The sequence below is a fragment of the Cebus imitator genome, unplaced genomic scaffold, assembly GCF_001604975.1.
Source record: "Cebus imitator isolate Cc_AM_T3 unplaced genomic scaffold, Cebus_imitator-1.0 Scaffold90, whole genome shotgun sequence".
In the NCBI taxonomy this organism is placed as follows: Eukaryota; Metazoa; Chordata; class Mammalia; order Primates; family Cebidae; genus Cebus; species Cebus imitator.
The window spans coordinates 3,048,400-3,074,495 of record NW_016107405.1 but is presented as its reverse complement, the minus strand read 5'-3'; the positions used below and the strand labels follow the sequence as shown (position 1 = coordinate 3,074,495).

Below are 26,096 nucleotides of genomic sequence, written 5' to 3'. Positions count from 1 at the left end.
TTAAATGCTCAAAACTAAAATCGGCTCAAAATGAAATGATTCTCTCCAGCTTCTGGGCAGAACCCAGACAAGGATGGAATAATGCAGCCTGAGAAGAAGTATGTCAGGTAACTTGAAATCCATTCTAGAATACAGCTTAATGGCTGCCATTGACCCATGAGATAAATACAGAAACACTTCAAAAATTACTTAGGATTATCCACCCAACCTTGAACCCAAACGATTGGTTTGATTTTGGAATAATTGACGATGAAGATCCCCCTTTAAAACAATAATCAAAACATGTAAACTACAGCCACCATAACTGTTTGGCCAACATATCTAATAAACAGAGAATTTTTCTGAGAGCCAAATGGAGGAAGAAAAGCCACTGAGCAAGGCAAAAGTCAGAATTACTTGCTTCCAATATGTGCTCCCCAAAGAGAATGAGTATGAAATAGCAGGGGAAAAAACTCCTACATTACCTAAGAAACATAATATGATAGCTGTATATTCCAGTCTTAACTAGGTCATAGTTATCTAGGGGCTGGTTGATGCTCTTTTTCATATAAAGCGAATTCTAAAGAAATCCAGATTAACACTTACTGAAATGTGCCTTAAAATGACAGCTGTGAAATAAACTTAAATACACATCTCTCAATGCTGTTTCCTTACTAACAAAGTAAAAGTGTTCTAAGTATATAAATAGCATACCTGAGTATCTGCTTTTCTCTCAGTGTTTTACATAAAGAAGGCATTCCCTAAAGTGATGAAATGGTATGCATTAAGGGATGATCTGCATTAAGTTGGCAAAGGCTAGGAAAAGAAATAATAGAGTTCTAATAACAGAGACTGTTGATGTTGAGAGGAAACGCAGATGATGCCAATAGAAAGGTTTCAAGTAGCAGGGTGAGTGAAAAGGCAGCTCCGTAAGGGTGAGCAAGTGTGAGCTGGAGAAGAGCTTGCATTCTACTGCCAATTAAATGCTTACTATTATGAGAGCTAAAAACTCTTCAAAATGAATAAATGGGTTAAACAGAACGGGGATTACCATTTAAGTAGAGCATTCTAACTTTGCTTCAGATCATGGGAATTCTATAAAATCACAAAGGAGAGAATTAGCTGAACAAAATAGTTTAATTTAATGGGAAATTTATTTCAGAAGAGAAGCTAAGGAAAATTTCTGGAGTTAAGTAATGACATTTAGAATTAGGAGACGTTTATGTAAAAGCAATGTCCAAGGATAAAGTTAAGTAATAAGAATTTTCAGAAAGACCTAGAAAAACCTGAGATAGAGACCTGAGGCACTTCACAAAGAGGAACAAAGAAAAATGTAAGCTCACTATAGGAAATAATTGGAATAGTAGAATTTGACCTAAATTAAATGAAAACATTACACATGCCTGAGTGTAAGCACAGTCACACACACACACACACACACACACACACACACACTACCTACACACTTCTTCCTACCTTAGAAATTCCCCCAAAGACTGAGATGAAAATGTTGCTTCTGTTCCTTTTCTTGTCTAAGTAAAACATGAAATATTGCCTATTGCCTGTTATCGGTTTATGCATATTATGGGTTAAATAGAAAAAATATTAATTGAGGGTATCACTTCACTGTAACATTTATTTTATGAAGTCAGAGGAAAGTGATTATTAAAAAGCAGCATAGCTTCAAATTATATACAATACCATATATGCTAATCTGAGGTGAAAAGCCAAAGTCTTAGCTGATGCTCTTATAAATTCCAAAATTTAAGCCAACTTCCAGAAATTAAATTATACACCAAAATATATTCTAAGAATATAAAAGCCTGTTGAGCTGTAAAAGGGATTAAAAAGGAGATTTTCAAGTTATAAATTTTTTTCACAAAATCTCTATTGTTTTTAATTCCTTACTAATTTGATTTAGAAATTTTTAAACAAATTTAAGTGGCTGGAATTGTCTTTTTAAATTTAAATTTCCTAAGAAAAAGAACCAAAATGTGCATGTTCTAACCAGATTGTGTGTGACCTAATTTATTCAAAATGTTTGGTTCCATATGGGTTTCTTCTTTTTATTTATTACTTCCAGAATGTATTCTCTTTAGTAAGTTAGCAATTCAAGGGCAACCAATTTGAAATCCACACCCTGAAAGACCACAGTACCCAGGTCTGCCACCTGCAATGTTTTCTAGGTCGACCAGGGAAAGCAGACTAAGTACAAACTTCTGTGTAGAGCAGAAACCAAGTGTGAGTCTAACCAGGTACTCTACTCAGGTCAGGATTAAAGTTCACAGAATAATTTGGAAATTATTCTCAGCTTGAATATCCCTTATGAGTCCTGAGAATACACCCTTTAATTAGAATACAATTTCCAAAGCAGCCACTCCCTTGACTTTCCAGAGCTCAGTTATTCTCAGCAAAGAAAAGTAAAAACAGCGTCATTACACTGACAGCTAACAGTCCCCTATAAACTATACCTTGAATGTCCAGCAAAGAAGGCAGCAGCTATCCGGGGCAACGGAGACAAGAGCTGCCAGCCCTCACTAGCCACTTTCAAGAATAAAGAAAAAGAAGTCACATTTGACAGAGTGTCTCTCCTTCACTTCTTGAGTATGCAGCTGAGCTGCCCCATGGAAGCTTGGAAAAAGAGTGGGTTGTGCATTTGAAAATGTTCCCACACCCCGGCCAGCCTCATTTTTCTGATGATCCCTCTATTCAGCCAAACTAGCACTACAGTGGGAACACTAACATCAACTCCGTGAGAGCCAGCTGTCCGCCTCTTCAGCCTCTTCCACGGTGCTCAGAGAGCCACACAGGACTCCTGGAATGGGAGCCAGCCCAGGTCTGACTCACCACAGATGTTCCCCTCCTCCCATGGAGCTCTGAGCCAGAGTCTCCTTTTCCAGGGCCTATTGTTATTACAAAAGAGTTACTGGGCCCCCAAAATGTGCGAGATGCTTAAGCAAGAAGAAAATACACCTCTTCCTAACCTCGGAGTTAAGACAGACAGACATTAAATTGCACTGAGGTGGCCAATGACTCTGTGGGGAAGGCCAAAGAAGGAAAGTCAGGCAGTCTGAGAGTTTAGTATCAAAGGAGTTGGAATAGCAGAGGCTACCACAATACAGAACTTTCAAATGCTATCCAGAATTGAGTCAGTTTTAAAGATGATATAAAATGTTCCACTTCTGCAAATCCAGATATCAAATTTTTTCTGTTGATCCAACAAAGCAGACTTTGTCTAGAAACGTGTGACTGGGAAAACAACAAAAATGGAGTTTTTGAAATCTGTAATCAAAATTCAGAGTCAGATGTCACCCACAAATATTTGGAAATGCTTGCCAGCTTATGTTTTAGTCAGCAGTGGCATTGCTATCTTTGGCCAGTCTTTTGTATATCCATTCATCTGTCAGTTTTCCCAGCAACCCTTTCAGATGGGGCTATAAATTTCTGTATCTCTTCATTCCTTCAGTGACTATTAGTAGGAAACTAGATAGTTATTCCCTAATGTTCCAAAGTCCCATGGCACAGGCTACATCATTATTACAGTAAAGAAGCTCATGCAATTTACAATATATTTGATCAGTACCCACTTAAGCAATTAAATAACTGGCTTAATTCATTCTTCTTAATGGTATGGATTCTATGACTAACATGAGCTTCACCAAATAATACAAACAAATTTAACACATTAGCATGACTCTCCATATTCTTATTTAATAATGTTTGTATTTTCGTTGTCCTTGTTCTGAGAAATCTTATTCATATTTTCCTATTGTGGGCCCTAGGAAAAGAGATTAAGGAAATAAATCAATTAAATGAAACACACACTTAAAATTGTTACTACTGAAAAAATGTGAGAAAACCATTTTGCTTCCCAACAGGTAGAGGTAAAATTGTCTCTAGGACTTCCAGTGCTAACTCTGGTTGCTAGGAAATGAGAGACAAAACAGGCCAGTTATTCCACAAAATCATGTGTTTCACAATAGCAGAGTCAATATTAGATGAAAGCTAACCAATATATGTTTCTGAGATAAATGTTTTCTTGAAATAATGTTTATTTGATTCTTTGGATAAAGCTATATAAATCTTCCTCCTTACTAATTTCTGAGTCTCATTTCCTTCCTTCCTACTCCCTTCTCCAAAATGGTCCTAAAATTAAACTAAAACATACTCATTTTTAGAGCTTTTGTTTGAAACCTGGAAATTTCCTTCAATAGCGTTTTTATTGTTGTTGCTTGTTTTCTCCTGTTGGTCTCTTTTCCTTCTTTTTTTCTAATTTATTTTGTTTGGTTTTCAGTTAGGGACAGGTAGCGGTATTCTAGAGAGGAAAGAAATGTTCTAAGCTTCAAAGTGTAATATGGAAGAGAGTAAAGGGTCTTTAGTATGAAGTTATTTAAACTAAAGAATTAAATTTTTAAAAATAAAATAAACATTTGATCCCAGAAGTAAATTATCCTCTATCCACTCTGAAAAGCTGAGAAGGAAACATGGTACTTTAGTTAATGTAAAGGAGAATATCAAAAGATTGACTCCCATGAGCTTCCAGGTGTGGCCTAGCAGCAATCTTTACACCTACGTGTAGAATAATTCATTGCATGGCAAATTCGTCTTGAATACACCTTCGGGAAGTTAGTGACCAGAATGTAAGCTCCAAAAGCTCAAGAGCAGAATCTGACACAGAATCCGCATTCTGAACAGCACCCAAAAGACATGGTATTGCAGGGCATTCAACGAGTAACGTGAAAACAGACCAAAGCTTTTGTATGTATTCTACACAGAAATTTTAGGAAGAAGAATATCAGAAAAAAAATTTAACAGCAGTGATAAAATATGAATTGTAAAGAAATTCAGTCAGTTAGCCAGAAGAGCAGAGACCACAGTAGCTTTTTGCTCCAGCTTTCTCTTTTTAGTTTCTCCATCCACATATACTTAGAGTTGTTTGACTTCCACTTAGTTGCTACTCAAAATGGAACTGAATTTTGACTAAATCTGTCTGAGAATAGAGTCCAATATTAATGGGTCAATTCTTCCTTTCTGAAGAAAAGAGTACACTGACAGCATTATTTATATCCTAGCTTTGGCTTCGTAATTTAAAATACTAATAAAACCACTTTCAGATAAACTCTGTTGATTTACAGATGAGCAGCAGAATTATCAGGGACAATTAACAGAGAATATATTATCATAATCATATCCCCAAATCACTCAAAATGTTTCTAAAAATACTTACTTCTGATGAGTTCACCATCTGAAGGATTTCCCCAAATGGACTGGTCTTGCATCTCTCCATGTGTGAAGTGGCTATCACTAGCTTGAATTATATCTTTCTCAGTATTGTCTTTATCACATTTTCCTGAATTAAAAAAAAAGATACAGTTATTATAGTTGAATTTTACATATTTTTTTCTTTGTTTAGTATATGGATTTTTCTAAATGCTTCCAAGTCTGCCATAATTTAAAGAAATAAACAGGTATTCCTCTATTGACTGCTGCTTGTTATTGGCTCAGTAACAGACATTTACTGAGGACCCACTATCAGCCTGACATTAAAGAACCAGAGATATTCATAGTAAAAATGATTTGTTACGTTTACAAGTAATTTTAGCACAGCAAGTGATGTGCCAGTGGTAGAGCAATGTGGAAAGATTACAGCAAGGTTGAAAGTGAGTGAGTCCATGTATGTAGTGGGTGGAGCGGCAGAGAAAGGAGCAAAAGAGAAGAGGCTCTGAAGACTGGTGGGGACGAAAGTCAGCCTGCAGCTGAATGAAGAGTGATTTGCGTAGTGATGAGGTATAGAAAGCAAGTATAACATTCTCTCTGTAACAAGTGAGGAAAAAGTCAAGGACTGTATACTGCATCCTCCAAGAAGTGGGTGTTTAGGATGAGAGATTTGCAGGTGGGTTTATGCATTCTCAGGGGGAAAGCCAATATGTAAAGAAATGTAAAGTCTTTTCGGGATCATAAGTCAAGCCAAAAGCAAACTGGTAACAAGGTAAAATGCAAGCTATGAGAGGTCCAGAGCACTAAAGAGGTTCAAGTGAAGGAAAAAATACTCATCAGGATTCAGAGATCAAGAAAAGCGATGAAGAAAAAGGTACATGTTGAATCGTCTTTAAAAGATTAGTTGGATTTCATAAACGAAAGTTGGGAGAAAAGTGGAAGAACAGCATGGGCAAACTCCAAAAGCAGGCATTTGGGCAAAGGTTCCAACTCTCTGGACTATGAAGTACTGTGAGTGGAAAATTAGGAGATAAGACTGTAAAGGTTTGATTAGAGACACTATGTGGATATTACAATGCTAAGGTGAGAAATCTGGATGCAATTCAAAAGCAAGAAAAATAAATCAAAGTAGCCACTGAAGCTTTATGAAATGCCTTATCAGAGCCATGCCTTAGGAAGATTAATAAACTTGTGCAAACTTTGATTATCAGTTCTGGCCGCACCCATATTCCTGGGTACCACTACCAAAGATTTTATTTCAACTGAGGGAGAAGAGGCTGCAATCAGATAATTCCATTAGAGTATGGATAGATGTAAGAGGGAGAATACAGTAAGGGAAGCTAAAAGAGAGACTCAGCAAAGCCCATATTGAAGTTGACAAGCGTTTAATTAACTGGATAAAAAGATGGAACAGAGGGTAAATGTGAGACACTAACTAGGAGTTTGTAGAGATAATCAAGGAAGATGGGGTTGGATATGACCAAGTTCTCAGTCTGGACTTGACTGGGAAAGCCTAGAAATCAGGAGAGCAATTTATTCTTTTAATAATAGATATTTTTGCACAGTAGATGTTTAGGCATTGTGCTAGGTGATGGGGATACAACGAATTATGAAATGCTGCCCAGGCCTTCTTGGAGTTTACAGTCTAGTGGATGAGTTTGGTACTGGACATTCAAATTTGCAAGTCAGGAAAAGGGCTAGAGCTAGAAATAGTCATCTTTCTATACTTGATTGCCAAAGTCATTCAAATTAATGAGCTCACTAACAGAGTGACTATATTAAGAAGTATCATAAAGAGTAGCAAGTACCAAGAAGAGTCCGTACAATTAGGAAGAAGTTAGAGAAGAAAAGCTGGATGACGTCAAGCCATGGAAGCAAAGAAAGGAAAGAGATTCAAACAGAAGTTGTTAGTCAACTGTGTTAACATTTCCAGTGGAAGGAAAAAATGTCTGCACATGCAAAACTTTTTCATGGACCATGGGGATTTCACAACAATTAAAAATTCTGCCATGAAACAAATTTCAACACATAAAAATAGATAGACACCCACTTAGGACCAAGTCCAGAGGCTAAGGTCTCTGAACAAAATGGGATCTTAAATTCCAAGGATTTTTAAAAACAAACCATATTCAAATAGCAGTAAAATATAAATTGAAAACATGCTAAACCAATATGCTCTAGATTTATGTAACATTTACTCAGCGTTATCATAGAGAAATGTAATCTTCATGAGATATGTTAGTTTCAATTAAAATCTTTACCTTTTTAAACAAGTCCAGAAATCATTCCACTGCTACAGTCAACTCAAGGCCATTCTGAGATTATCAATAAAAGAAATTTTTCATGGAAACTCACTAGTAGACATGAACTAGCTCATCAGCACAGTCCTACATACTTGCTGCCACTGTTATGTGGCTGACTGCCGCCAGGTGTCATGCTAGTAAGCTTGATTCAATTAGCAACTTTAATTGAAGCTGAATGAAATTAATTATATAATTTTGAGCTGTTCACGTTTAATTCCATTAAAATTAATTCATGAAACCAAGGCATTATGAAGCATTGCTGACTGAAAGAAAATAGGTATGAATAAAGCCTCTAGACACACTTGACTCATATTTGAATCATGTCCAATATTCGAGTGCTGAACACAGACCCTCTCAACTCTCCACTGAATAAATGAAAATGCCATGTGGTCCATATACACATAAATGTACAACTATGCAACCCACTCTAGGCAAAAACTGAAGCTCTTCCTGCTCTAAATTGTTATTAATGGACAATTTATCACACTTTTTAAAAAGTTTCCTTATCTGTGAAATTCCAGAATTAGGTGATTCCCGGTGCCCTTCTCAGGTGAAAACAAAAAAATCTATCATTCTCTGTCTGATTATATTCAATAAATAATATGCAATTATTATTAATTCACTATTCTCAGTCTATTCAACTTTGCCTCTCTTGAAAGCTAAATGTCTTGGCTCAAAAGTTGGTCTCAGGTTTTTGCTGTGATCCACAGCACCCAGCCCAAAGTTCAGAAAAGGTTCCCAATAAAAAATTTAAATTGACTTGCCAATTCTCCACTTGTATAGACTAAACTTCTGTGACCACTTGACTGTTTTGTGACTTTCTAATTTATACATGTTATTTTATTAATATATCCTTACTACTTACTAATTTCAATTAACTACCCATATGGCAGTCTCATAAATGGTAAGCAAGTTACATATATCTCTGAAGAAATGCTCTCAAGAGAGAGAAGGACTTATTGACAGATAATTGTAAGATGGGAACCACGATATCCAAACATAAAACCAATCTTACTAAAGCTTTCAATGGGTTGAGTCAGCCATTACTCATTGCAATAACAAAATGGAAGTTTCTAGTAACCAAGTTCTATTATCAATGTAGGTTTTCTGTGTCGTTTCTGAAATGAGAAACAGAGACTCAGCCCTTGTTTAATAAATTTCATTCTGGATATTGGAGGTTTGTAGTTGCGACTAGACAATCCATAGGCAATCAAGTGATTTCAGTCACGTATGAAATCAGTCTATACCTTTCTACAAGATTTCTATTTACATGTCCATCAGGTGTACATCCCCAACCCAGTGTAGGAATTTTCTCTTAAAAGGGGGGCCTTCATTATCTCAACAATGCTGTCCTTCTGAGCCACTGGTTCTCTACCTTCCCTCTGGGTCGGAACTGCTCTACAGCTCTTTAAACACAAAGATGCACAGGCCCAACTTAAGAGATTTCAACTCAGTTGTGTGTGGGGCTGGGGGAGTGATATCATTGTGATATATGACCATGTTTGAGGGGCACTATTCTAAGTTAACTCTTATCTTATACTATGCAGCTATTTATATTTAAAAAAAAAAAAAAACCTTAGGTATATCAAATATTGAGATACAGATGTTGCTACTCAGCCCCTTGCCATAGTATTCCAAGTACTAGAAAATAGATTTGTATCTAATCATCTAATAAAGAGGTATTTATTTCTGTCTCCATGTAAGGACAACTATTAAGAATACAAAATCTGGCTGGGCGCGGTGGCTCATGGCTGTAATCCCAGCACTTTGGGATGCCAAGATGGGAGATAACCTGAGGTTGAGACCAGCCTGACCAACATGGTGAAACTATGTCTCTACTAAATATAAAAAAAAATAGCTAGGCATGGTGGTGCCTTCCCGTAATCCCAACTACTTGAGAGGCTGAGGCAGGAGAATCATTTGAATCCAGGAGACGGAGGTTGCAGTGAGCCAAGATTGTACCGCTGCACTCCAGCCTGGGCAACAAGAACAAAACCCCATCCACCTCCCACCCCCCCGCCAAAAAGAATATAAAATCTAAATTATATACAATGCTAATCAATTCTACTAATAATGGGATAAAAGAAGCACATTTTAGATATTAAAATTTAAAAACTGAAGACACAGTAAAAATAGTACTAGATCAAAGGATAGTTGAACACCACTGGCATCTCCTTCCAAAAGGTTAGCTCCTGAGCATCCTAGTATGCCCACTCTGGACAAAGAAGTGAGGAAAAACTACTTTCCTTTGGATGAGAAAAAAATGCTAGGTCCCTGACAAAATATCATCTTGCAGGAGACACCAAACACACACACATAGACAATCAAACAACTACAAAACAGAAGGTAATAACAACTGCTCCCTCCTAATTCTGGCTCAAAGGCTGACCAGCTGTGTGACTGAGACTCATTGTCTTCATCCTCTTCATCAGGAAATGACAGCATTGAACAGGATGAATGCAGAGTCCTTTCTGGCTCTAAAATTCTGCAAATCTGATTCTGCACAAGGGCTAAACAATAGAGCCAAAATCTTATATGCATGCGGAAGAGTGTTTAGAATGGAGTAGAGGAAATCATAGAAAAGCCATTGTAGGTCATTGGATTTGAATTAATTCTCAAAGAAGGTGACGAACATGAATTGAGCAAGAGTAAATGGAAAAACTAAGGGTTCCTAATGATCAGTTTAAATACAATATATCCTACACAGAAATGACTATCTATCTTATAGGATCAATACCCTTTATTTTCCTGTTTCTAAAGAACGGCATGAATGGTAAGAAATAATCTTCTCCAATCTCAATTCTTCCTGTTGAAGGAGAATGAAAAATATTCAAGTAAATAGAATTTCCATTTACTTTAAAATTCTATAATATTCTACCTAGTTGACATTACCTAAATTTAAAACTTTGTCGTTTTACTTGTCTCCAATAGTTGGGGAATAAAATAATCAGATGGTGATTAGCAAGAGAGAAAAAATCTAAGAGCATTAATAATAAATTAGATAACTTATATAAAACATGATATATGCCATGCCACATAATAGCCACTCAGCTAATACATGATTGTTACATAAGTTTTAAAAAGTAATGTTTTTTGTTGTTGAAAAAGTAAATTACTGAATGTTTACAATTACAGTATTGTTTTCAAAGGACTTAAATATACAATATTTATTTGATCTTCAGAACCATCAACAATGTAATATAGAAAAAAAAAAACCTTAGCTCAGTTTTAACTCATGAGAAAACAGAGTCTCAGAGATAGATATTCAGTTGGAAACAGGATGATAAAATCCAGAGTTGGAAAAGATCTGCAGCTCAGCTAGTTTCACATCCCACCCAGGGAAGAAAGGTCTAGATAGTTGTAAGATGAGGACTACTGCAATACTCAGCCATTCTCCAAAATTTTAAGGATTGGTACTTCACAACAGAACACCTTTTATTCTTGGTCAGGTTGGTGCATTAGTAAGTTATTTTTTTAACATAAATCTGCTATTAAGTCATTTATAACTAGCCTCAGTTCTATTCTTTGTAGGTGGAAATAGTAAGCTTTCCATTTTCCATAAAACAACTGTTTAAACTATTGAAGAGGGATTTTTTTCTAACAATTTTTAATCAAGCAATGACATTATTTCCATAGCTGAATGCTTTTAACAAATAATATAATAGCAGAAGAACCTGAGAATGTTGCTTCAAGTTTCTGTACATGCCACAGTTTTCCAAAAAATGGGGGCAATATTGCCACTTCAAAGTCCAGATAGTTGAATCCTTCCTGATGAATAAAAAGATTCTCATTAGTGTCTCTGGGACAGAAGGACTATTCCCAAACTGTACTCTGCATTAGAGAAGTTGTTAAAGGCACAGGATCTAAAATCAGGGTACCTGGGTCCACCACTAATGATGTAGATCCTGGGCAAGTTAATCTTTGTCAGATTCTTCATCTTTGAATGGGAGTAACAACTGTCTCTACCTCGTAAGGTTGATGTGGAAATAAATGAAATCAAGCCAGAAAAGCAGTGTTGATGCAGAGTAAGAGCTTATTCACACTGGTTATTATTACTAATTGTTATTGCAACAAGCACCTTTTAAAAACATGCTATAAACAAATCAGAGAGGCTGGTGAAGGCCTCCATGTCATTATCCATTCAATAATCCCTAAATGAACAACCAGGCAATAAGTACGTTTCCAGACTGAATACAAGGAAAAGCATTGTTTCCTCTGAGTAGCTGTATGTTATTTTTTTCCTTATAGACAATGAGAAGTATATCCCCCAAAAGTTTTCTTTTGAATGCACATTTACATACAAAATTAAATAACTCTGTTTGGCCACACAATCTATACCTATATATTCTGATTTCCCCAGACTTGGATGTCCTAGTCTACTTATATTTTCCATTATTCTGTTTTAATCCTTTTTAAAAAGCATTCTTATAAGCCACCTCAAATAGTCTACTGAACCAATCAGAAGTGTGTGTAAATTCACAAACCAGAAAAACAAAAACAAAAAAAGAAAAATACATTTTCTGCTTGTTATCCATACTTTATTTGCTTACTTCAAGAAAGGCTAGTACAAATGATGTCAGTTAGCAGGAATCTTTATAAAACTTCATCAGTGTGAAATCTACTTATATTCTTACAGAAAGGAGCATAAATCATTCTCTTTGTGTTTAAATTCTGAGACTTTTGCATGTTAGCTCTCATACACTTCAATTAAAAATATTTGATGATAATCTACGACAGATCAGTTATAATCTGCTTATTATGTATGTTGTTATTGCTGATATGAAATTTATATTCATACCTCCTTTATCTATAACAAACTTGCTTTAAACAATTTCATATTTACTCTTCCATTAAAAAACCAGCATTATTACCAATGATCAATATGTATTCTAGTTATGAAATTTCAAGTAATCTGAGACTAAAATCTCTGGGAAAGTAAAAAAAAATCTAGGTCTGTATTTTTCCAGCAGTTCAGAATAATGTGGAAATTCTACAAATGTTTCCCAACTGTAACCTTTAAAAAACCAAAGATAAGGCAGCTTTCAGGAAGACCTGAGGCTCTGGAATTTTACTTCTTCACTGATCCAAAAAAAAAAAGAAAAAAAAACATCAAGCCTAATGACCTTTAAGGCACATTGCAAAACCAGCCTGCTTTGTCTAACATTCTAAAATGGATTAAAATCTCATTGTCCAAAAATGCATGTTAAGATAACCAAAGCATTTAAACAGATGAGTGAACATATGCATAAAACTTCAAGATTTTGCAAACACAAGGAAGTTATAAAATCACACAGTATAAATGTTTGTTGAGTAAATCAAATGCTTAAATCAACTTAATTAGTTCATTGTTATCAGTATTTTGAAAAATAATAAGACTTCTGAGCAAGATCTAAAATACATTCCTTTGAAGGGCTTTTTTGTATTTAGAAGCTTATGGTATATTTAGACTCAAAAGAATGGATAAAAATGACATTGACTCAATCACTTTATAGGCTTGGTGTAGGTAAAAGGAATGGAATATGCACACAGGAAATTGGAAAAGAAATTATAAAATTATATGAAAATGCAATTGAGTATTAATATGCAAAGGAATAGGTACAGAGTGCAGCAATCATTTAAAATACATCTCAATAAATCAGGGCTCTAAATACATGAAGGGAGAAGGAAGAATTCTATACTTTTCACTTAAGAAAATAAGTGTATGTACCTATGCAACAATCCTGCATGTTCTGTACATGTACCCCAGAACCTAAAGTGTGATAATTTTTTTTTTAAGTGAAAAATAAAAATGAAAATAAGTGCTTAGATAACAGCAATCTGATATAAGAAACAGGGCACATCGCAGTCATCTTAGTCTCGCACCTTTTACATCTAAACCTACTGTTCCTTATCCTAAGAATATTTTTTTTTTTAGGATGATTGACCCTAAGCACAGTAAACTCCTTCTTCCTCACATACAGGTTCAGTTATGTTTATTGAGGCAAACAATATGCTCATACTAAAACCAAACATTCATAGGCTTATGGAATCTGGAGTTAGATGAGCTCTTAGAGGTCCCTCTGAACAAACTGATAAAACAAATTCAGATGAAAACATTCAACATCCAACATTTCCAAGAATAGGTCAAGGACTGTAGGTATGAAAACTTACAGGGATAGAGAAATAGCTTCAGAAAATAGTTTACTCCACTTTAGGAGTTTTAATTATTTGGACCATCCTCACGTTTCACTAAAATCTACTTCCCTAAAACTGTCAATGATTCATCATATTTTGCTTCTTGCAAAATCAAACCAAGTAAAAAAATCAAAGTGTAATCTTCTCTCCATGTGACAGCACCATATTAGAAAGTATCTCATGTTCTTCTATCTTGTCTGTGCTAAACATGCTCAGTTCATTCAATGGTTTTTCAGAGCCATCACATTCTAATCAGTTTTATAGGTACAACAGCCTTCTTAATCTTGTCTAGAAAACTATCATGAAACAGGTTGTCTGACTGCCAAAGTCCAAAGACACCGTATCTATAGCAGTTCCCTTAACTGTCAGTCCATATACTCTATTATAAAAAGGAACGGAAGACTCTAATATCTTCCCCTTTTTAAATGATGATTCACACCCATCTTTAGTTTTTCAGTATAATCACCTGTGTATGCGCCACAGTTTTAAAAACCTTCTGTTACCTCTCAGTTACACAGTTATTTTATCAAGAGCACTTTTAATCTCAAGGTGTCTAGTTAAGCAATGAACCCTCACTTGGCACTATTACAAGAATGAAGGCCAATGGAAATCAAAAGTGAATCAAAGGGGGTTGTTTACTCTGTAAGAGCATTTCAGAGTTATCATTTGAGTCCGACCTTGGAGTAAATAAATAGAGAACAGAGAAGAGCTTTTCAAATACTGGCAAAGGCACAAATAAGATAATGGTAAGTGAATTAGAAGTATATTGAAATTGATTTCTGGGACTTCAGAACGATAGATATGGATTTGAAGTCAGAAAGTGTGCCCTCTGTCAATTTGCATAAAGGCAAAACCCAGGAAATTCTTATAAACTTCACTTACTCAGTCTCACACCTTCTGGGCCCTCTCCACCCTTGCTGTGAAGCAATGAGTTCTTTGGATTCTCCTCTAAGACCATAACCTATATTCTTCTGGCTCTACCATCTTTGCAGTCTCTTCAAATTCCACAGTTTCAGTACTCTGCAGGAAGATAACCTGTAGATCCATTATCCCAGCCCTGACACCTATCCTGAGCTACAGATTTGAAGTTTTCACTCTACGTAAATATATCTTTAGCAACTCAAACTCAACACTTCCCAAAATTCATCACCACTTTTCTTCTCTCCCTGCCTGTTTCTATAACTATTGTCTGTCTCTTAGCTAATAGTAGTTACAGAATCACCTTCAACTCTTTATTTTCGTCTTATGTCACCTATTCCAAAATAATCAATTATCAGATCCTGCTAGTAACAACTTCCCAATTTCTCGCCAATCTACACTTTCTTTTCCACACCCACTACCAGTGCCTTAGTCTCTTTACCCTCCAACCAAAAATACTTTCTGGATTAAATATGTTACTCCTTAGCTGAAATATGAATTACATTTATTTTGAATATTAATGAAAAATTGATAGTTGAACATTGTAGATATTTTACGTTGTAAACTCCTATACTTTTTCATATTGAATAATTTTACTGTATCCCAGTGAGAAATAAATAGTACAACCCCTCAGATCTTATGTGTTGCTTGGGTAATGAAAGAAATAAGAACTATGTTTATAGAGACCCAAAAGTGGGGTCTATGTTTATAAACACCCAAAAGATCAGGGCTGATTGACCATGAAAAAGAATATGACGACAATGCCTTGGAGTGGCAAAAGTAAGGGGAGGAAGCTGGTTCTTTCATACTCTGACGCCTAGTTTCAGAGAGCCTGTCACCTGTTCGACCACAGGGTACCTTATTTTCAGGGCTCAACATGGCATAATTCTCACCAAAAATCCCTACAAACTGTAGTGTTCTTCAAGTAGGGTCACTAGCAGTCCAACCCGACCCCCTTCTTGCCATCCTGAAATCCTCTCTCAACCTCTAAATTTACATGCTCCAGGATGATATCAGTCAGTTGGCAACTGGCCATAAATTAATCTGTCACATGGCTGTTATTTTAATCTTGAATTGATATTTCAGTAAGAGATTACAATTTAATTTGGTAAACATTTGGATCTCATACTCTCTTATCCCGCTGACATATTCCTTGTGGGCAAAACTATACATTCTTAATCTTCACAGTACCTCGTAGGCACACCGAAAAAATATTTGTGGACGCTGTTTTCCTCTTCAAATAACTCAATAGTAAAATATATGTGCTAGCATAAAAATTAATTTCAGACTTTTTTCCTGGAACTACCAAAAATCGGGCATAAAGGCACATGTATATGAATCATCTCACTTGAGATCATGTGGGTGTGAACCTGAAAACAGAAGTAGACTGTAAGTAAAAACCACAAACAAAATTAAATTCATGTTAAAATAACTCTTTTCATAGTTCCTACTTAGCAAACACCAAGTGATTAGAAAAGGAATCTATAAAATATAACTCAATTTCAAAAACTTAAGATTAAAAAGCTTTGCTCTTTCAGGACACGTAAGCTAATGTAAAAAGAAGATATTAAAAGTTTAAGTAACTTCAGTAGAGTTTTGCTGGCAAGACAAAGAGAGAGGGAAAGGGATGAAGAAAAGGGGAGGGGAAGAGAGAGAGAGAGAGAGAGAAGGAGAGAGAGAGAGAGATCAAGCATCCAAAACACTGGAGCATATACATAGCACTGATTAAGACAGAAGGGATGCAGCACCTTTCTTTGATCTACTCTAACGAATCAATGAAGTTAAAATGTCCAAAATCCAGAATCTATCTAGTCAATACAGAGTATCTTGTCTTAATAAAAACTGAATAAAGACTTTTAGGAGTAGAAATACAGCAATCACTTGATTTATCCTCTGCCTTATACAGGAGAGTATTTACATTATCTCAGAAAGAAAATCTGGTTGATTTTTTTCTGCTTCATGTGCTGTTGTTCTAAATAACTTTGTATGTGCAAATGGCCTAACTTTAGATTGTGTCAACTGATGTTTCCTTATTATCCCCAAACCTTTTATTATTATAAAAATGTAATCCAGTAAAATAACTGCACACTGTTATTAGGCCTTCTTTCCATGAAGTCATCTCAACAAGATCCAGGAAACAAGGTTCAAAGAAACAGGAAAAGGCTTTACACACCCAAAAATTCCACAGCTTCCCTCATAGCCCTGAAAGGTCACTCAATCATATATATTAAAACCTTGTATGCGAACTGACCAAACAAAGCAACAGCCATATTTTTTTTTCTCACCAGAAGCCTTAGCCTGCCAATTGCATTACTGTGGATTCTCTTCCCAGCTTGGAACACAAGACCAATTAATATAAACACACTCTTCCACACTTGTGTGACAAGCTTCCCTTGTCATGCTCTCATCGCTTCCACCCTGCCAACCTCCAACCCGATGTTAATTGCAAAATCCATTCTATTTGCTTCGTTTCCCAAGCTCCTGCAGGTTCCTCGCTGAGAAAGGCGGTCCGCCATGCTGATCACTTCCACTAAAAGTTCCTGCCATTCAGTCCTAGTTATTCTCTTCATGTTATCCAGCAGCCATTTTGTTTGCCCCAGATTGACTATCTCTTTAATTTTTCCTTCTTCCAAACCTTTTCTACACATCTCAGATTTCTTGATTCATCCCAACCTCCTTTGCTCTCAGCATATGTTACCATTTACTTTACTGAGATCCAGGCCCTTGATATTCCCTTTCCCATCAAATTTTCTCTAGATTATTACCCATCCTTTTCTCCCACCTCCAACTCAAAGAGGAACATTCCCAACTTCCCAAAGATTGGTCTCTTCATCCCATTCCTTCCCAGAATTTTTATCTTTCCCTTACAAACACCTACTGTACCACTTCCTTCTTCCGCTATCTCCTTTCATCTTCAATCTCTCCCTATCTTCTGACTTTTTTTCTCATTAGTGCACAGTGAGTGTGTTCAGTCCTCCCATCTAAGCAACAGAAGTCCTCCATGCACCTTGTTTCTCCTTAAAAACACTCAAACTCTTTTCATCTTTTGTATCCACCAATATCTAATGCTCCTGTGACTAAGACTCAATAGCTTCTCCTAGGTTTCCACTCAGGCTCCAAAGCAAATTATGAATTACCTTAAATTTCTACTTTTCCACCATCTCCCATATAAAATATTTTACCCAACCACCGGCTGGGCGCAGTGGCTCACACCTGTAATCCCAGCACTTTGGGAGGCCAAGGTAGGCACAAGGTCAGGAGTTAGAGACCAGCCTGGCCAATATGGTGAAACCCCGTCTCTACTAAAAACTACAAAAAATTAGCCGGGTGTGGTGGCATGCACCTGTAGTCCTAGCTGCTCAGGAGGCTGAGGCAAGAGAATTGCTTGAACCCAGGAGGTAGAGGTTGCAGGGAACTGAGATCATGCCACTGTACTCCAGCCTAGGGCTAGAGTGAGACTCCATCTCAAACACACACACACACACACACACACACACACACACACACACACGTATATATTTTACCCAACTATATGAATTCATCAAAATGTGGACACTGTGCTTGGTCTCCGGAGTTTCAAAGATGAATAAGTAAAAAATCTATTCCCTCCAGGGTTCTCACAGCTAAGAAAGCTCTATCCTACTTTTGCTATTGTTCTTAAATCAATTTCCTCAATTTAATTCCTACTGGTGTGGCCTTAAGTCCTCTAATCTTTTGTCAGCTTATTGTAATCACTGCCTCAGCTCTTGCTGCTTCCTTCAAAATCATCCTATGAACTGTCACCAGAACAGTTGTCCTAGAAACACCAGTGGGTCCTGTCCTTTCCTTCTTAAGAAACTTCGGTGTTCACCAACTCCTACAGAAGGCACATGCAAGTTCCTCAGCAAGAGAATCAGGGCCCTCCTGAAACTGACTTTAGCCTGTCTTGTTCTCTGCCCCTTTATACAGCCCATACGATGGTCTTGGTGAAGTACCCAATATTCTGTAACCATCTCCTTCGAGCCTTATTTGCTACCATGTATCTCCACAGAGTTGAGTCCTACAACAATACTAGGCTTCCTGGTCCAACTCAATTCAAAACTTTTCTTAAGGCTTTTCCAAATCTCCAACTAGAGACATTTTCTCTCACCCATGTTCTGCCATCCCACTTTCTTTGTGCCTCTATTATGGCACTGATTTCCTTAACATGCCAGCCACAGTCTCAGCATGTACCACGATATTCCTTAGGACTTTTTTTTTTTTTTCCACAGATCTCAACTCAAACACTTCAACTTCTCCAAATGCTTTCTTAAACTTACAGATATATCTTCTTTAACCACTTCCTTCCTCCCTTTTTGGTTTTTCCCAGTTAAATCCTTCCCTTACTCATTTGGTTCTTTTTCTTAACAAAGGGAAAATGAATGTGCCCAGCTGATAAGCTCTCCACTTGTAAAATCATAAAATGTACATTAGTTCATTTAGACATTAAAAAAAACTAGAAGTATAAGTTCAAAGATTCATTTTCTAAATCGAAAACGTTCCCAAATCCTCTTTCCAATCTACATGTCTCCCTATATTTTTCTAATTAAGTCTGTCCTTCCTCAAGCATCTATATTCAAAAAGTGTTTTAAACCAGTTTCTATTCAGTTCTATTCTATTCTTTGTTATTCATATTTGCTGCCAGTTTTATAATAGTATGTTTTCTGTGAATTATCATTATAATCAAACAAAATTTAATAAAACAATTCTAACAATATTTTGGTATTTATTAGGGAATATAATTTATCACTCTGTTTCTATGAGAAAGTAGGCTCCAGCTTCCAAAAGTCCAATTTACAACGGAACACAACTCATGTGAAAACTGGAGACTTCTTTCCTTGTTTTGCCACAGGTTGGAGTCTCCGACATGTAGAGTGGCAAGAATATCTACTGAGATAGTGAAATAAAGTATTAAAACCCTGTCTATTTACTCCCTCATCCTTTTATTTTTTACTTTTGCATTTCTTTTATAATGTTCAAAACATATTTGAGTTATAGTGGATATAATTATGAAAACAAACAAGCTTTTTTGAGGATAACTATGCAGTAGTATTTTGAGGATGAATTAAAGCATATGATAAAAATTCTGGAGAGCATTATTAGAGAGTTTACTTGGAGGGGTAACAATTTAAACTTTTGAACTTGAAAAGGTGAACTTTTTTTTTTTGAGACGGAGTGTCGCACCGTCGCCTAGGCTGGAGTGCAGTGGCGAGATCTCAGCTCACTGCAACCTCCGCCTGCTGGGTTGAAGCAATTCTCCTGCCTCAGCCTCCTGAGTGGCTGGGATTATAGGCACCCACCACCAAGCCCAGCTAATTTTTGCATTTTTAGTAGAGACGGGATTTCGCCATGTTGGCCAGGATGGTCTCGATCTCCTGACCTCGTGATCCACCTGCCTTGGCCTCCCAAAGTGCTGGAATTACAAATGTGAGCGACCGTACCCAGCCAGAAAGGTGAACTTTTAAACAGCTCTCTGAAGCCTTTCCAAAAAAAAAAAAAAAAAGACTATTTTTAATTGTCTATCAATATAACACATCTTTTTAGAGATTAAAGCCTGTAAAACAATGATTCTCAACTAGAGTTAAGGAGCACCTGGAATTTGATTAAAATACAGATTATTGGCTCTTACATCTCGATATCCTAATTCTGTGAGTCTCAAATGAAGCCAAAAATGTCAACTGCCTCAAAAATAACCGCGTTTATCAATCTCAACACTACTGGTGATGCCTTCTTTTAAAGGCTGTCGTATCTTATGCATTACAGGATGTTCAGAAGTGTCCTTGACCTCCACTCACTAGATGCTAGTAGCACCCCTTTTATGACCACCAAACATACCTCTAGATATTGTCAAATGTCTCCTGAAGAGCAAAATTGTCCCCAGTAGAGAGCCAGGAATAGCAGCCGCTCAAAAATGACGCATTTTGTGAAATGTCAAACTTAATCAAAAGGATAAAATAATATGATAAATATAGAAGAATACAGATATGTACAAGCATACATTATATATATTGAAATAAACTGGCTTCCCAAAAAGCAAATCTGATTAGCTTCTATAAACTACTGACAACTCAGCTAAGTTTCTAAGTCAAAGCTCCTCTTATGTAATTTCAACTTGATTTTCTCCCCAGCTTCTATTTTAGATTATTTTTAATTAACTTCACTGGCATTTTGCATCCTGCTAAGAAAAGTCCGCCTACTAGTCTCAGAGGACTCTCCCAAGAGAGAAGAGTGCATTAAATCACACATTATCACATTAAAATATATTCCAGCACTCAGAGTCCAACAGTCTACGTCTTGGCAAATCAATGTCGTGGGGTTTGGGGGAAAGATACAGGGACGGGAACAAGCTCAAGTGATTCACAATATCCCAGGCCTATTGTCAATGCATCCAGCCCTATAAAAAAGTTGAACTGATTCTCTACTTCAACTGCAGTTATCATAATGACACACAATTTATGTTTTCAATTTGTGCATCTACCCTGATTTCTTGCTACTGATCGTGTATGAGACTTTGGGCAAGTCACTTAAATTCTTTGGACATCCTTATCTTTATCTAAAAAACGAACAGGTTGGATTAAATTACTTCTAAAGACCCCTCTAGTTACAAATCCCAAAGTTATGAAAGAAGCACTTAATTCAAAACTTCTTTTGATTACAGGAATTCTAGTAACGCACTGAAGGGCAAATACCTACATTTTCAATGTTGTTTGATAACACAAATTTTAAAATGCTTAATCAAAATAGGACAAATGGCAATCAGAGGTACCACATAAACAAGATCCATTGTGTCTTAAAAGAAAAATAAGTTTGATTCAAACGGCTTTTCACCTATCAGGACATGCATATGAGTACTCTATATGAGAAAGTAAGTCAGTATTTCACAAGGTAGTCACAAATAGCAATATAGCTTTAAGTTACATGTTTACTTCCTTTTTTCTATAAGAGAGATCACAAATCAGCTGCTCAGAGACCACATCCAACCTACAGCTGTGGTTGTTTTGTTTGGCCTGGACAAAAATTGTATTTAATTAGTTGCAAACTCTTAAAAATGGAGAGATGATACATAAAAATCAGGATTTCCAGTGTCACTTGAAATATCAGAAGATACTAACCCACATGCCAACAATTAGCTGTAACTAAGGAATGTTGTTTCCTGGCCCATGAGTTCTCCAGTTTCCCAGAATTCCCATTGCTCCACACTGTCTGGTATCTATCCTGGTTCCCTCTTACAGCCTAGAGCATGTAAGCTTATGTTCCTGCTCTGTAACTATTTTCAAAACACATGGGAAAGATTTGTAATGCTTTTTAATGCTTTCAAAACAATAGTAAAGCTTGCAGAACCACAACAAAAGGTAGAAATTTTAAGAAGGGGCAGAATGTTCTTAATATGGGCAACCTTTCTAATTCTTAATGCTGATATTAGAATGGGCTGCACTAAACGTTTTTAAAAAAAAAAAAAAAAAAAACTAAAAGGATGTAGAATGGAATTGTAGACTTGATGGGCAGTTCAAATTAGAGAATCCCCAAAATTACTCTCAACTCTAAGATTCTATGCCTTTGGTTAAGAGTATGGACAGCTCATCACAATACAGTATAGTAATATATGTAGAACTTATGATGTTATTATTTACCTAAACGTGTATATTTAACTTTGTAGAGGTAGACTTGATCGTAACCTTCATGTTCCTGAAATAATATTTTTTTCTGTTAATTTGTATTTAAAATTCCATTTTCACTACTGACTTTAAAGAATTTAAAAATTAGGCTTCTATTAACTAAGCAGTCATATCCTACTGGAGAATTATTAAGCTATTCTTCAGAAAAGATGATTAAAAAAATCCAAGGACAAAAGCAAGAGGATAGAAGAACTTGAGAAAGGGCTTTAGAGTAGAGTGGCCTTCAAGCAAAGCTTCTTCACAAATGTCTTCATCAATAAAAGCAATCTAACCAAGCTTCCCTTGAAGCTTTCATCTACCAGCATGCTGCAAAAATTTCTTTATTTAAATACACCTCATGAGATCAGCCTGTTTAAGATACAGTGCTTCAACAAGATTCTGCAGATTTTCAAAAATCACTTTTATATTTATAATTAAATTGATCCCTATTTTTAAAAAATTAAAAAGATCCCTATTTAACTTGCATCAAAGTTAAACGAATAATAATGATAACATATATAGCTATGTTGGTAAAGCTAAGGTAATTTTCAGGTAAAATATAACCCAGAGTTTCTACACTGATAATATGTGTGTTGTACCCAACAAACGTGCTACTTCAGGCCATTCTAGATGTTCTGCTTCTTAAGGCCAGATCACATGACATTATCCAGCATCTTAAATCACAGATACATAAAGTACCACTTGAGGTTCTCCCAGCTGATTTGAAAAATACAAACTATTAAAGTTGGATATTGTAGATATTAACTATTTCCAAGTCAAATTGTTTTTCTTGAGTGTTTGATGTTGATTTTTGACATAAGCCTAGTTTAACAATAGTGATTAGCAGCTCAAGCGTGAGCTTCAATGAGTGATATGACTACTAAGGGCACGCCTAAAGACAGGAAAATGATTGTGCTGACAATACAAAGACGAGAACATGGGCTGCTTCTGAGAAAACACATGTTTATCATTCTAGCTCTCTGATTTTCTGTGGTTAATCATTTTTATTTTCTCTGTTTAGAAAACTGAGTCACTCATTCAGAAGCAAAAAAAAAAAAAAAAAAAAAAACAGTGATAAATATAATTCAGTTTAACAGCCCTGAGTGCCAGAACATTTTTAATTTAACCATTGATGTTTTCTGCTTTTACCTATTGTGGCATGAATGTTAACTTCTTCCCCAATTTTTGCTACCTTAAGAAAATCTCCCCCATTCACTACATTACTACTACAAGTGGGAAATAAAGCTATCATATAATGCTTAAAATCAAGGGTATACGGTAGGTCTTTGAGCGCCCGAAAAATTACTTAGTTCTGCTATATCGGTGACAGAACTCTTTAGCTCAAAACCATCCTTAAAGTAAAACGCATTCGAAGTTTAAGAACCTTCTCTCTGTCACCAATGGAAACCTGAAGTATACTGCCTTCAAGAGAAGAAAGATACTGTTCAACTCGTTTAGAAGCTTGTTATGGAAGTTTCCCAGACACAAGAGTATTTTATAGGCTGTGTGTGTTTACACTTTGGAAGAACACAAAGGAGCTAATTCATTCTCGGAAAGTGTTTCTTATAAAGCTTGTTTATTTCAAAACAAACCAGTTATTGAAAACATGCATAAGCCATTCCAAAGAGATTGGTCACAAAAACCTGGATTATCAACTGCGTTGTGGAGGAGCCAACAAGAAACAGAAAGGTGAAACGGAGAGAGTGCATGCTTGTTCAGAGAGCTGCGGCAGTCCTGGATCTGCTGAAGAGACCTAGAGGAGAAGCACTTCAGAACCTACACGTTGAGTCTTAGGCCCAAACATGCATAGACTTAAGAAGGGCGCAATCCTGTCATCCCGCTTCTTCGCTACCCGACGAAGGGGGAGTGGAGGGGCCAACGGATTCCGCCCTCTTATCCTGTTGTTGATCTAGGGCAAGGATCCTGGAGAACTAGCTTGAGTAACGCGAACTGTGCAAAAGTTCTCAACTACGAGGTGGGAGTCCCTCCTCACAGCACTTCCGCCACCCCCATCTGTACACGTGTGAGCAAACTGAAAAATGCAACAAGGACAAAGAAGCTTGCAACTTGCAAGCGCGCACTCACCCTGGGCTGGGGAGCCCAGCCGGCCGCCGCCCGCCTCGGCCGCGCGCTGCGGCCCCACGGGCCCGGGAGCGAGGGCTTCGCCCGCGCCGGACATGGGCCGCTCCGCCGAGCCCGCGCCGTGCCGCTGCCGCCTAGCTCGCCGCCCCGCGGGGCGCACGGAGAAAGGGCTGTGAGGTGCTGGGTGCAGGGAACTGACTGCTTCTGGCGGAAAAAATTTTTTTTTTAATTTTAAAATGTGTGTAGAGAAGAGCACACCACCCCTGCGGGACGTTCCCTCCCCCTTCACTTCCCTCCCTCAAACTCCACCCCGGGGAAGTTTTGATTTGAAACTAGCGAGGAAAACTGTTACTGCGCGAGTTGACAGCGGCGGGGTCCCGGGGGCCCCAGGCGGACCCAGCGGGGAGGGGCTGGAAAGAGAGAGCGGGTTTGGGAGAAGCCGGGGATGAGGCTCAGACCCCTCCTCTTCCCCGCCCGGAGACCACCACCTACCTCCGCATCCCCCTCAATCGCGCCAAGCCCCTTCCTCCTCCTCCTCTTCCGCCCGGGAAAGTTAGCGAGGCTTCGGCAGCGGCCGCATTTTCGCCCCGGTGGCCTGACGACGGCGGCGGCGGCCCCTGCGCGTCCCTCCCGCCTCCCTCCGGCTCTGCCCAGACGCCGCAGTGGCGGCAACTGCGGCAGCGGCGGCGGCTCTGACTCCGCGCACTCCGCCCCCTCTTTCCAGCCAGCTCACTCCGGCCGGCTCCCCAGCGATGGGGCCTTCCCCCTCTCTGCCTCTCTTCCCCCCTTCCACTCCTACACTCCTGAAACACTTCTCCCTCTGTTGCTCCTTTTCATCACTTCCGGATCGGAGAGGCCTCGAACTCTTGGCGGGCGGCCCCGAGGCTGGGGGCGGCGCGACCCGGGTTCGGCCCCGCGGTCCCTCGCGCCCTGCGCTGTCTGGGTCAGGAGGCCAGAGCCGGCCTGAGCTGGCGCGGGCTCCGCACCCGGGCGCTGCGCCTTCCCCGGGCTGGGAAAGGGGAGTGAATGGGCAGGTCCCTGGCTGCCCAGACGTCCCCCTACCCCGCCCAAAACGTCACCTCATTCCTTCTCCCTACTCCAACCTCCAGACGGAGACTTCGAGAAGACCCTGAGGGAAACCCTTAGGGTGGACAAGTAAAACCAAAACACTGCTACAGTATCGAACTTTCCTGGCGGGATAGAGAAAGCGTGCGTTTGAAAACTTGACCCCTCGGTTGAACGTTTACTCACTTCATCTCTGGCTCCTAAATTATTCTTTCGTCAAACAGGATTTCTGATCAGGTAAAACCAGTTGCAGTTGCGCGAATCCACTGAAGGCATCCAGGCAAACAAGGTTGGCACCCTTGAGGATGCCCAGGAACTGGCCCCAGCCTGGCCTGTGGCAAGCTGAATGCCTCACTAGATCAGTGGTATCTGAGGGGAGATAAACTTGTGGTCGGAAGTAAAAAGCTGACCAACTTTCCGTTTATAAGTGAGACATTCTGATCGTAGCTTCATCTGATGAGCTGAGAATAGCAAGTGTAATTTACAGATAAAGAGTACTTTAATGATATACTCACATAACTTTTGCTCTTTATTTCATTGTGAGTGAAATGCGGAATTCATTTATAAAAAGCTAGAACGAACTCCTTCGACTCTTTAGGAGAAGCGAGGAATCACAGTAACGTTATCACAATTGAAGAAAATGTACATTGGATTCACTGTCTTTCTAGGTGCATCATTAATAATA

The 26,096-nt window shown here is 37.9% G+C and overlaps 1 protein-coding gene across 3 annotated transcripts in view; it reads right to left on the bottom strand.

Moving 5' to 3' along the window:
• Positions 1 to 25,722, bottom strand: part of MDFIC (MyoD family inhibitor domain containing) — an 89,475-nt gene extending 63,753 nt beyond the window's left edge. Inside the window, exons 1-3 of one of the 3 annotated variants that reach the window (XM_037740801.1) lie at positions 25,598 to 25,722; positions 24,350 to 24,550; positions 5,207 to 5,329 (exon numbers count right to left, since the gene is read on the bottom strand). In XM_037740801.1, coding sequence (XP_037596729.1) covers positions 5,207 to 5,329; positions 24,350 to 24,443 — 217 coding nt within the window. In that variant the 5' untranslated portion in view covers positions 24,444 to 24,550; positions 25,598 to 25,722. Of the gene's footprint in view, positions 1 to 5,206; positions 5,330 to 24,349; positions 24,551 to 24,838; positions 25,313 to 25,597 lie in introns of those variants that run through there. The other 2 variants (XM_017535043.2, XM_017535044.2) reach the window with 2 other exon arrangements.
• Between the last annotated feature and the right edge of the window lie 374 nt (positions 25,723 to 26,096).